This window comes from Nilaparvata lugens, chromosome 7, assembly GCF_014356525.2.
Source record: "Nilaparvata lugens isolate BPH chromosome 7, ASM1435652v1, whole genome shotgun sequence".
In the NCBI taxonomy this organism is placed as follows: Eukaryota; Metazoa; Arthropoda; class Insecta; order Hemiptera; family Delphacidae; genus Nilaparvata; species Nilaparvata lugens.
In genome coordinates, this window is record NC_052510.1 from 32,729,659 (window position 1) to 32,743,997 (window position 14,339).

Here is a 14,339-nt window from a genome sequence, read left to right on the forward strand (position 1 = left end):
TTTTATACTACATTTACTTGCGCAAGTATTTTTACCAAATTCTTAATTTATAAGAAACCCTTTCGACAAGCTAGCTTTGATTCTTATGTAATTTCGAAGCACTGAGGGCGCCCTATCACTATTTCAATATTTTTCACTCACGTGCCGGAATTTTCTTATGAGCTGCTGATGTCGATCCAACTCCTGGTGGTCCTGGATTATTGTAGCCGGAGTCGTCTCTTCCAAGGGGTTAAAAAAATATTTAAAAATGACTTGCTTTATATGAGCATCACAAAGTCTTATGAGAAATTTAGTAATTCAATTTAACTTTAAATTATTACAAGATATAGCAAGGTATTACGCTCTATAATTTTTGGTGACCTCTCATGGTGGTAGTTGGCAGGCGAGTGTGGTTTCTCAATTTTACAATTTTCATTTCCGATTTCTAAATTTGCATAAAATTTGAATATTCTATTCCTCTGCCATTCAAGGCTCAAATAGACCGTACTAAATTATTAAATTATTACTTATGTTATATATTTAATAATTTCTTTGCCTTCGGGCCATATCCAAAACATAGACTATACAACATTTTTTTTTATAAATTCTTATTATTTGTAGAAATATATACAAATATTTTTGAATCGGCTCACTATTGCCGCCTATCAATTGCCACTATTTGATTGGTGCATGCAAATTATTCATGCGCCCAGTAACCTCCTACTTCCTTAATACATTTAATTATTTTTGTTGGGTTTTCAAATATGCTCTTTACATGCTAAGTAATTTTTTATAGATTATTAGTTGTTTCATACATTACAATAATTAGCCACGTGAGACTTTTAGTTCCTCAAATTGCATACTGTTTTGCCACAATGAATTTCTGCCAAGGTGCTTGGTCAGATTCTACGTTGTATGGCTCGGTCGATCGTTAGGTCGCCGATCAGTAAATGTTTATGCCTAACCTCAATTTTCAATATTATATAGTAGCAAAAATTATTTCCATTCCTCTTCGGCTGTTGTACAGTTCAGCCAGGATGTCTGATATTATCTAATCTTTACGTTATCTCTTTGGCGATATTAGCCAATTACTTCACTTAGACCTATGAATATTTCAACTAGGGATTTTTATTTATCAATCCAAATTAAATATTTTACAATTTATATATCATTTATCATCTGTAGAGAGAAGTGGCAAGGCAGAGAATTGGCAACGCTATCTTCTATCTTTCTCCACTGCCATTATAACGTGGATCTCACTACACGCCTAAGGTACTGAAATAACTTTTATATTTGAGTTTCGAGATTTTATTACTGTTACTGTATGTCCAATATCTTAAATGCCAAACTTTTGTAATGAATCAATGCATATTTAGAAGGTTCATTTTTAGATGAGATAATAGTGTATTATTTCAACATTCTAGATTACTGAATAAGTTTCCAAAATCGACGTTGAAACGCAGTAAGTACTGGAGTGAGTAGGGGTGCCATATACCGGCAGAATTAGGAGCCACTACAACAGTTGCTCAGCTAGAAACAAACTTTTTGAAAAATTCACTTTTTTCATCTTTAATGCAAATTTAGCAAATTGAATCGCTCCAATTTGGATGAAAGATGAAATGGAAATAACCTTTAAATTTTTTGCAGCAGAATCCACAATATTATATTGACTATTTATTTCACAATTACACTTTCAACACATGATGATAAAACAATAATATTATTTATATTTGAGTTTTGAGTTATTACTGCTGCCGTGCTACCAATTTTTCCTTAAACGGTTGGAATAGCATTTAACACCTATCAACCTAAGGATAGTTGTCGGCTCCAATGAAATAGATTCTTGATAAATTGTGAATGGATCTATTGCCTATGAATGAGAAATCCAGCTTTCAGAGCAAATTAACTTATAATCTTCAGATGAATTTATACAAATACACAAAGAACTATATCTTAAGCCTAATTATTTTTAGAGTAACTACGAACTAAAATACTTATCTAGTTTACAGTTGAAAAACAGTGGCTATTGGTTTGAAGATACAAACAGCTAAATCTTAACAAAATAGAACACAAAAATTTGTATAAAACTCAATTTAAAACATTAATAAACGAAAATGATTCAGAGCAAAATTCCACAACAACACTCGTAGCCAGCCATTTTTCTAGAGAGGGCAGAACAGGAAAAACCTAAGTTGCAAGTCACAAAGCCAACGCCTTGTTCAGTATCGATTTTTACAGACACGTCACCAAAAAATTATAACTTACAAGTTTAGAATTCACATTCTACATCTGTTCTCAATAAAACTTTATTTTGAAACTATTATTTTAAATTTTTATATATATCTCGATTTAAATAAACCATTTATCTAGTAATTTTGTTAACCCTGCCTCGGTGACACCATGGAACAATGCAACAAACATTTACGATAATAAATTCTCCGTCAAAAAGTTTGTCCGTCTATTGATGACTCTGATATTTACTATAAAGTTCCATAGATCTCGAATTGAAGATTCGATTCAAATGTGAGAAAAAATGTAATATTACAAATACCCCCCTCTTGACATAAAAAAATTTTACTGTTTGAAAATTTAAAGAAAAAATTTACATTGACCCTAATGAAAATTGTTGAAATTTAAATTGAGAACAGTAACAATTTTTTCTAGAAAAACATTACATGTCATCCAATAATATTGAAAATTATTATAAAAATTCATCAATAGCGTTTGTTATATGTTTCCAAACAATATCTCAAAATATAGAATATCAATATTACTTTTGATTTAGCTTTATAATTTAAAGAAAAATATCTCAACAGAAAGTTTAATATGTAAAGAATAGTTTTTTGAAATTGCACATAAATTTAATAGATAGAAAAATTTAATTTTTATTGCATAAAAAAAATTTAGTATGTTGAATGAAAAATTTATTATTATTATTATTATTTTTTTTTTTTTTTAAATGAATTGATGAATTGTTACATTTAATTTTCACATAAAATTTCAATAAATCAAAAAATGTTCATTTCTTTCACTATTGACGCAGTTGATTTTATTGATGCACATTTTGGAAAACAGTCCGTTAAGGCACTCAGTATGATTTTCAGTTAAGTGTGACTCCAATGTGATGACGTTAAGTGTTGGGCTGATCTGGATGCACGTAGTGTTGGGCTGATACTTGTAGTCGACTGATGCATATCAAACTCGATACAGGTGACATCTCAGTTAGCATTGCCTCATGCTTGTAGTAGACGGCTGCATTCCAAATTCAATACAGAGTCACGTAAATTTTGTATCATATTTGTAATTATACAATGTACATTTCAGGCTTGAAATGACAATGTAATTTGTTTTTTGGAAAAGAGATAGACGCTGCATACAGGATTAATTTAGGTGAGGATTAATTTAGGTAAGGTTTGGTTTTTTGATATTTTCAGCTTTCAAGGTTTAGAGTTCTGCATACAGGAATAATTTAGGAGAGGATTTTTGAATCAATTCTTTCATGATACTGTGACTGTTATTCTGAATTCAAAGTTGTGAATGTGAACATGGATGGCAATTACCTCCAGGTAATGTAGTAGTGTTGAAGTTTGAGATACAAAGTCAGCAATAAGCGTTGACATCGTTATTGGCGTATGCTTTGGTGTCGGCATTGATTTTGGCATCAGCATTGGCGCAGGCATAGGCATTGGTATCAGCATTGGCGCAGATATTGGCATTGGCGCAGGCATCGGCGTTGATTTTTGTTGTTGGCATCAGCATTGGCGTAGCTATTGGCATTGGCATCAGCATTGGCGCAGATTTTGGCATTGGCGCAGGCATTGACATCAGCACAGGCATCGGCGTAGATTTTGGCATTTTGGCGTAGTTATTAGTGTTGATATTGGCGTAGTTATTAGTGTAGGCATCAGCATTGATTTGATTTTGGCGTAGTTATTGGTGTTGATATTGGTGTTGACATTGGCATAGTTATTGGCTTTGGCACAGGCATTGGCATTGGCGCAGGCATCGGCGTAGATATTGGCGGTGGCATCAGCATTGGCGCAGGCATTGGCATTGGCGCAGGCATTGGCGTAGCTATTGGCATTGGCGCAGGCATTGGCGTAGCTATTGGCATTGGCGCAGTTATTGGTGTTGACATTGGCGTAGGCGTTGATTTTGGCATTTTGGCGTAGGCCGCAGCGTAGATGAGTCACACTAGTTCGAAAATCACCCAAATGTTCTTAACACTCTTCATGGCGTTCACTTGTTGCTGATTTCGAGATTCACATGATAACTATTTCAATGTTAATGTCTGTGCTGTACCTGTTATCTTAAAATGCTTATAAACTAAAAGAAAAACTTGATTAGGCTATCAATACAATCTAATACACATGAAAATTATTTTTAAATATTTATGAAATTGAAATTTGTTAACATCTTATTATACAGTCAGCAATACATAAATTGTGAAATATGGACATATCAATGATAAATTTAAAAAATTCATTTTCATCTATTCACTGTTCAATTATCAAAATTTAATCCATTCTTCAAAATAGAAATAGAATTTCATAACACCCTGTATCATTATCAAAATTGTAAAAAACATCAGATCATCACAACAAAAATTAATTTCAATACATATTTCAATAATTTCAGACAATTGGTCTTCTATTCACAATCATTTCATAATATATCTGCATTTCATTATCATTTAATATAACATTTCATTTATAGCAAGTTCATTTCACATTTATTATTTATCATTCAGGGTTTCAAAATTATTTAGTTTTAATTTTGTTCAAAAATTGTATAAAAAGCAAATTATTTAATATTGTTAATCATCGTTTGTTGGATACTATAGTTTATTTCGACTCTTCAATGTTCTAAACACAAACTACATTTCATGACAAAACTTTACTATCAATCATTAAACAAGAAACCATTCAAAACATCAATAATATTTTGCTTCAAAGGCAATCAATATTCATAATTAATCATCATTTTGCATCTATGGCAATCAACATAAGTAATCAACACAAAAATATTATCTCATTACTGCCTCTCTAAGTCATAACCTCTGTTAGGCAATAATGGGTTTCCATCTCAAAAAACAATCACATACCAGCAAAATTCTAATCAACAAACCCCACTAAAAATTCTACATACACTCCAGCATCCATTTCAAACGATAATCAATCATATCAAAATTTATAGAACAAACAGTTTTAAAATTTTGAAAAAGATATCAATCACAAAAAACTTATTTCAATTAATAATATAACAAAACGTTTTAAATTGAACCATTTATTTTTTAAAATAATTTAAAATTTAAAGACTGTATAATAAGTACAAACATTTCAAGATTATAATACAAAGATGATCAAGATGAATAATGGGTAAATAAGTTCCCTAAAAAATACAAAAAAGAGAAATAGAAAACTGGGTAAATAAATTCCCTAAAACAACACACACAAAATTGATACACTTCACATAAGTGATACATGATAAAAAAATATATCACAAGCACACAATTCTTTACACTACAATGGATAGATTTTGGAAAAGTTAAGTTTTATCAACAATTTAAAGATTAGGAAAATAAGCTACTATTTTAACTTCTAATATTATTTCAGAAAAAAATACAAATTTAAATGACTATGGACAAGATTGGTTAAGATATGCTTCATAGAAGAAATTTACTGAATATTACACAAAGACAGGAAAGAATCGAAAATTGAAAAGATTAAGGGCCAAGAAAAATAGGCTACAGGAAAGAAAAAAGACACAATTATGGACTCTTACCATACACTGTGTAGCGATTATGCTATTCTGAATCCCGGCATAACACAGGATTCCTAATCATTGTGTGTTGGGGAATACCCTTTCATCATGTGATTCATTGTCATCATCTTGTAAGTAAGCAACTTGAAACAACCTTTGAATACTAACACATCAATGGAGACTTTGTGCTTTGTTTTCTTCAAGAACATGATTTTATTCATGGGTTCATTTGTTTTAACAAAGCCATTTTGCTTGCAAAAGTTGGTCATGTTCACTTGAGAATGCATAGCATACACCTTTTCAATTCTCAGTTGAAAGTTGAACTCATCAACTTGACTCAAAGCAACATTCATTTTGTTGACATTATTCCTAACCTCCACAGAAACCTTTCTCATGTAAACATTCACTTTGTTCATAGTTTTCCTAACCTTCAATGTAGCAATATTACTTTCATGATAGTTGACTTTCAGTGAAGACAACTCCCTACCTACTTCTTTACTCACTTCTACTATCTCATTAGGGTTGACTTTTTCAAGAACAGTAACTAGGCCTACATTGTCAGAAACTTGAATGAGTTGATCTTGTAACTTAACACTACTATCATCCTGCTTCAATTTGTTTTCATCTTCATGATTATCTTTCAATGTTTCATGTGCATTTTTCAATAGAAGGTTTATACTAGCCTGCTCTAGTCTAATGCTAGTACATTCTTGCTTCATCTCATCAAACCTAGCATTTTGATTTTTAAACATTTGGTCTAACTTAGCATTTTGCTTATCAAATTTAGCATTTTGCTCATCAAATCTGGCATTTAACTCATCAAACCTAGCATTTTGCTCATCAAACTTTTGTGTTAAGAATGCTATAAGATTCAGATCATTTTTAATGTTTGCCATTTTGTAATATGCACTGATTCATTAAAACTTGATCTCTCTTGAACCGACTTCCCACTCAGCAACAAACCATTCATAACCTATCAAGATATCTATCCACTAATAATTTCTATAACCAGGGATTTCATGGTGTACCATTTGGGACATATTTATTTTGTAATTCTGTCCCACCACAGGGGTAACATTTGCCGTGCTACCAATTTTTCCTTAAACGGTTGGAATAGCATTTAACACCTATCAACCTAAGGATAGTTGTCGGCTCCAATGAAATAGATTCTTGATAAATTGTGAATGGATCTATTGCCTATGAATGAGAAATCCAGCTTTCAGAGCAAATTAACTTATAATCTTCAGATGAATTTATACAAATACACAAAGAACTATATCTTAAGCCTAATTATTTTTAGAGTAACTACGAACTAAAATACTTATCTAGTTTACAGTTGAAAAACAGTGGCTATTGGTTTGAAGATACAAACAGCTAAATCTTAACAAAATAGAACACAAAAATTTGTATAAAACTCAATTTAAAACATTAATAAACGAAAATGATTCAGAGCAAAATTCCACAACAACACTCGTAGCCAGCCATTTTTCTAGAGAGGGCAGAACAGGAAAAACCTAAGTTGCAAGTCACAAAGCCAACGCCTTGTTCAGTATCGATTTTTACAGACACGTCACCAAAAAATTATAACTTACAAGTTTAGAATTCACATTCTACATCTGTTCTCAATAAAACTTTATTTTGAAACTATTATTTTAAATTTTTATATATATCTCGATTTAAATAAACCATTTATCTAGTAATTTTGTTAACCCTGCCTCGGTGACACCATGGAACAATGCAACAAACATTTACGATAATAAATTCTCCGTCAAAAAGTTTGTCCGTCTATTGATGACTCTGATATTTACTATAAAGTTCCATAGATCTCGAATTGAAGATTCGATTCAAATGTGAGAAAAAATGTAATATTACACTGCATAACAGAGTAGGCCTACTCTGTTCGCTGTAAGTGTCCAGTTCAGTGAGAATATTATTCCCTTAATTTCTAATGGCACTATTCATATTTGCTCGGCCAGGCTATTTGGAAATAGACCCATTATAGTGAGGTCCACGTTATAATGGCAGTGGAGAAAGCTAGGAGAACAGCGTGGCTAATTCTCTGCCTTGCCACTGCCTTCTGTAGAAGATAGCTGATACTGTTATAGCTAATGTAATATTCATTGTTTGAAATAATCAATTGTATTTTATACGTCAATAAAATATATTTTTCAATTTTTATATTTTTCAATGGTTCAATAATATACATTTTCATAATTGATGTTAAATATATTTTTTCATTAATAATATTTCTACATTGTTTAAAAACGGTCTGGCAGCGTTGTGGAACTAGAAGAGGATAGTGCTATCTGCTTTATCGGAGGATAGACAAAGATAGCAGCACTTATGCTAATCAAATACTACCATTATAACATGGACCTCACTATAGAACTAATGGGATTTTTTCCTTAAAATGTATTCAGGGCTACTTATTTTTTATTTATAAAATAACATCATAGTACCCTTTTTTGAAAGTTTTCAATATAAATAAATTTGTGTTTTAAATTTGTTATTTATATTTTTTAAAAATAAAAAAAGGGTACTATGATGTTATTTTATGAAATAAACTAATGGGAATTATGTTTGAATTTGTTTGCACTGACTCTGATGCTGAGATGTAGAAATGCGTCGTTAATAATATAGTAATTACTGTACAATCGTCCTGCGTCAGTCCTGTGCAAGGCTTTAGGAGATTTGCTTTTCTGAATCTTTACATTACCAGTTTCTATCATGGACTTCGATTGGAAAATCAACAGCCCCAAATTCATATTATAGAGCTTCTTCATTTACATCCTGATAGAATATTACTTTACTTGTAAAAATCGATCAATTTTCTATTATCTTCATCTTGTTTGTATGTTTCTATGGTACAATACTTGGGGGAAGTAGAAGAAACAAAAGATAGTAACCTACCTAACTTACTAGAAATTTTTCGATTACTGTTGAAACGTTTCCCATCAAATTTTATAGAAACAACAGAGTTGATGGAAAATTTATATTTTATGATAACATATATGCCTATCAAAGACAATTATTGTATGTGACATGAAGATGAAGCAATAAAGTATTTTTGTGCGCAAAACATTCTTTGTTTTAGTACTATTTTTAAAATTACAATTTCTCCGAATACATTTGAAGTTTAAGTTTAACTTATTATTTTCTAGCTCCTGTTGTTGAAGATGAGGGTGGTGGAAATGGTGGCCTTTCTGATGATGAGGCGAAAACGACCAGATCTGGAATGAGATATGACGACATTGAGCTGAAGCTATCTTGCTGTGTTCTCATGCTAGACATTGTACTCAAGCAGGTATGCAACATATTTTATTACATCCTAATATTTTAAAACACTAATGCCCGGTTTCCCTAACACCTTTATTTTTGGGTTCAAAATTTTATAAAAATAACTTGATTAATTCAATATGAAGTGATAATTAAGTGTTATATTTAAATATAGTTTGGTGTTTTAATTTCTCTAAATTCAAAATGTTTAGCTTATATATATATTTGGACGAAAATTGAACTTGAACGTTTTACAGTAGAAATATAACCTATTTTTTGGACATTTTATTAATTTATCAAAATTTGGGAATGGAATAGATTTGGGCCAAGCCTGTTTGAAATAAGTAAACTCTTCATTTGTAGAGCTTTAATCAAATAAAATTGAACATGACTTTCTACTAGTAACGGATCAACAACATTTGATATTTATGAATGAATCAATGACATCGAAAACATATGGTTTATCATATCATTCTACCCGGCTAGATTTTCGTGTTATCTTAGGGGCAAGATGACGGAGCGACACAGTGGACTCTTGTCCATCAGGGCGACGAATGTGAGCATACTCTGGGTTTGCCTCAATCAATTCAACTTCTTCTACTGATGAATCTTGCTTTGAATTTCGGTTCATTTTCTTCAGCCAAACTGGTCCTGGGCTCATTAGCCAAGATGGTAGTGACTGTCCATTTGTTGAGGATCTCATGTGTAGGAACATTCGTTCATGAGGGGTGCAATTTGTTGTAGTACACAAAAGAGATCGAATAGAGTGAAGTGCATCAGGCAACACTTCCTCCCATCGATTTGAATCAAGTCCTCGTGATCTTAGAGCTAGTGTTATTGCTTTCCATATAATTCCATTATATCGCTCTACTTGACCATTCCCTCTCGGATTGTAAGGCCTTGATCTACTAGTTGCTATCCCTTTTGAGCCAAGAAAGCTCTTCAACTCAGTTGACATGAAGGATGTTCCTCTGTCTGTGTGAATATAGCTTGGAAGGCCAAACATTGATATTAATGAGACCAGGCAATTTATGACTGTTCTCGCAGTCATGTCTGGACAAGGAAATACAAAAGGGAATCTTGAGTACTCATCAACCATCACCAGTAGGTATTTATTTCTTGTTTTTGATTGTACGGGTCCTTTGAAGTCCATATTAATTCGTTCAAAAGGTTTTGTTGCCTTTATGAGATTTCCTTTTGTCTTCATATACTGTGGTTTTATTTCAGAGCAAATTGCACAATTAGAGCAAATTTTCCTTACATCATCTACAGTATAGGGGAGATTTTTCATTCTGAGCCAGTGGTAGAAACGAGTTACACCAGGGTGACAAAGTTCATCATGGTATTTTGCCAAAGCTGAGTTCAATGTTGAACAACCAGCTGTAATACATATACGAGAGAGTGCATCAGCTGGTGCATTTTCTTTTCCAGGTCTGTAGACTATGTTGAATTTGTATTCAGATAATTCTAGGCGCCACCTTTGTATCTTTTCATTTTTTATTTTTCTATTGTGTTGAGTGACAAACATGAATGTGACTGATTTTTGGTCAGTGATCAAAGTGAATTGTTTTCGTAGTAAATAGTGTCTCCATTTTCTTATAGACTCCACAATGGCATAGGCTTCTTTCTCAACAGCTGAATGCATGGTTTCACTTTGGGACAAAGTTCGTGAGAAAAAGGCTACTGGTCGAGAATTTTGTGTTAATGTTGCACCAATTGCAAAATCTGATGCATCTGTCTCAATTATGAATGGTACATTTTCATCAACAAAGAGCAGTACCGCGGAAGCAATTTCATTTTTCAACAATTCCAAAGTTTCCATCTGATCTTGAGATAGAGGGAATTTCTGTATGTGGACAAGGGGGTGAATCTTTTGAGAAAAGTTTTTAATCCATCGGGAGTAATGAGCCAGTAATCCCATGAGTCGTTTCATTTCTTTAGCATTTCTTGGGGGTGGAAAGTTCATGAGTGGTGCAAGGCGTTCTGGGTCAGGTTTAATTTCTCCATGTTTTATCTCATACCCAAGGAACTTCAATGATTTTTTTGAAAATTTACATTTTTCTTCATTTATAGTCAAGCCATACAATTCAATTACTTGTTGAAATTTCTTAAGATTTCTGTCATGTTCTTCTTGATCTGAACCGCAAATGACAACATCATCCAAATAGGCAAAGCAGTCGTTCAAATTCTCTCTTTCTATAAGTCCGTTTATTGTACGTTGGAAGGCAGCTACTCCATTGGTTACTCCGAATGGTAATCGTTTGAACTGATAAAGTTTTCGGCCTACTTCAAAGGCAGTGTAATGTCGTTCATTCTCAAGAATCGGTATTTGATGGTAAGCTGACTTGAAATCTACAGTACTAAAAATGTTGTACTTGGCAATTGTGTTTACAAGATCTTCGATCAATGGGAGAGGGTATGCGTCTAAATTTGTGAATTTATTAATAGTCTGTGAATAGTCTATGACCATTCGTTTCTTCTGTCCATTGGTTACAATGAAAGGCTGGGCACGCCAACTGGACTGGCTTTCCTCAATTATTCCTTCTGTAAGGAGGCGATTGACCTCATTCTTCATGAATTCATAGTCATCTTGTGGGTGTCTTCTGGATCGGGTAGTTATTGGGTGGCAATCGGGAGTCAAGTCATTGAAAAGGGAACATGGTTTTATCATGGCCTCCACCAAGAGGCAATCTTTCAAGGGTGGTGTGGTTGTAGAATTATTATCTATTACAAGAGGCTGTTTATTACCATTGAATGCTAAACTTATTGTAGAGTGATTCATCAAAAAATCGTGACCAAGTATCACATTGCAACAGCATTCTTTTAATACCAAGAGTTTAATATTGTTGTATTCATTTCCTTTGTACACAATATTGCTATAAACACATGCTTTTGTAGCGGTGTTATGTTGAACAGATGCAAATCTTATAAAACAAGAATCTGATGCAGTTTTAAATTTATTTGTTTTTGCAAATTTTTCATCAATAAAACTGGCAACACTTCCGGTATCAATAAGAGCTGGTGTATTTATTCCATTCACCGAAACAATAATTGTAGCTTTAGAAAGATTACTGGCTATACCAGCTGCAGTATTAGTTGACGTAGTTAGTTTTTCTTTGAGCGTTTTACTTTTACACACATGGGAAAAGTGTCCAATTCGGGAACATTTATGACAAGTCTTTCCTATTGCAGGACATTCTTGAGAATTTGAGTGTTTTTTATATCCGCAACGTTGGCATTGAACGGATTTCTCTACAATTGCCTGTCGATTTTGGGTTACAGCATTAACATCTGAGAAAGATTCACTCAAGCTTATGTTTTTATTTTCTTCAACAGAGTTTGTATAACAAGTACTTTTAAAGGAGTCGGCATATGTTTTTGCGGATTCAAGAACACGTGCTTGGGAAACGGTTTCTTGTAGACTCAAATCTCCTTGTTGAAAAAGTTTCTCTTTAATTTCAATAGAACATAACCCTGAAACAAGAGCATCTCTAATATGCTCGTTTTTGTTTTCTTCGGCTGACACTCTAGTGAAGTTACATGATAAGCTTAATCTTTTTAGTTCAGAATAGTAGTGATCAATGGACTCACCTATTTGTTGTTTTGCATTAGCAAGGCAGTATCGTGCATAAATTTCGTTCTTTGGTTTAACGAACATATCTTCCAACATGGATATAGTTTCTTCATATGAAGTATAGCTTTCCACAATTTCGTATAAAGCAGGTGATAAGAAGTTTACCAATATTTTCATTTTGTCTTTGGTTGTCGTTCCTTCCAAGAAATTTTCGAACGTCTTTTTCCAATGTTTCCACTCTCTCTCTGCCGTAGGCGAATCTGGGTCGATAGATAATTCCTTTGGCTTGAGAAACTTGTCAATATGTGATTCCATCTTATCTTCTTCGTAGTTACGGTTTTTAATCGTTTTTGTCTTTTTCTTTGTCGGCATTTTATTTGATTAAATTGAAATAAGTAAACTCTTTATTTGTAGAGCTTTAATCAAATAAAATTGAACATGACTTTCTACTAGTAACGGATCAACAACATTTGATATTTATGAATGAATCAATGACAACGAAAACATATGGTTTATCATATCATTGTTGTTCCTTCCTAATCATATTTATATGATTTGTGATTCTTTCCACGAATAAATAAATAAATATATAAATAAAATGACCTCTAGACTGCTTTTATTATTTTAAATTGGGAATAGAAACAGTTTTGGGCTAATTCCTGTTGGTTCATCTCGAAGCTCGTAATTTATTATTTTCAATAAATTGTTAATATGAAATTGGGCATTATTTAAATGTATATTTTGTAAATATAAATTCTTTATTCAGTTTGATAAGCTAATATGGTTTAAATAGTTATATGATGAATACTACATTTTCAATGAATAGTTTCAAATAGTAAACGAATCAATAATTGAAAAATTCAATTTGTATTTTTTAATAGTAGGCAACAAATCAAGAAGAGGAAAACATTCTTTTTCTCAGAAATTGTTGGCATGGTGCTCAAGCCATTCAATCACAGAATGTACTCATTTTTAACAGAAACGCTGACCACATTTTTTCTTATCAAAAAACTCTTAGTTGATGTGCAATAGTGGTTGCGTATTAACCCAACAGAAGTTCTTTCACAGTAGTTCAGATTCATCCAATTTAATATGGGAAATAATTCTAAAATCATATTTTTTACTATCAAAACTCACATCATAAGTTTGAAAAATACTAATCTTAATAACATTCAGTATATAGAATCAATATCCAACGATTTGATAAATTTGGGGATCAATTCATTTGGCTATTCAAAGATCCTGTAAAGACTAAACGTATCGTAGCCACAGAAGGCTGGGAACGATTCAACAGGATCTTCAATGTTAAACTGAGTGTGTTTCTTTTGGTATGATGTTTAATTTTGAACGATTGATCTGAGGGTGTGATCACATTTAATGTATATAATTTATGTGCAAGTGCACGTCAGATCATACATGAGCCGAAAAACAAAATTTGAAAAGTGCCATTGAAACACGTTGTGACTTGCATGTAGCTGCTCACACTGAACGCTTGCACTTGCTGGTTGAGTTCAGTGTGAGTGTTCCTATTGCTCTTTCCAGATTTTGTTTCTCATCAACACGCTTGGTGCATAACCAAGCTTGCACTTCCGCATATACACGTTCAATGTGATCACACCCTAAAAAAACAATGGCCCGATAGCACAAAAGGCTGTTAAATTTAAATGCCAGAAAATCCTCCTTTTAAAGAAAAAAGCTTCCTCTGATTGGTTCTCGTGGCATTTAATCGTGATTAAAATTCCTGTCA

General features: G+C 32.6%; 1 protein-coding gene across 5 annotated transcripts in view; it reads left to right on the plus strand.

The window, feature by feature from the left end:
- LOC111048563 (protein unc-79 homolog) overlaps window positions 1-14,339 on the plus strand; it is a 105,601-nt gene that overhangs the window by 30,960 nt on the left and 60,302 nt on the right. For all 5 annotated transcript variants that reach the window (XM_039432573.1, XM_039432575.1, XM_039432577.1 and 2 more), the window contains one exon: window positions 8,904-9,046. In XM_039432573.1, the coding sequence (XP_039288507.1) occupies window positions 8,904-9,046 (143 nt within the window). The remainder of the gene's footprint in view (window positions 1-8,903; window positions 9,047-14,339) is intronic.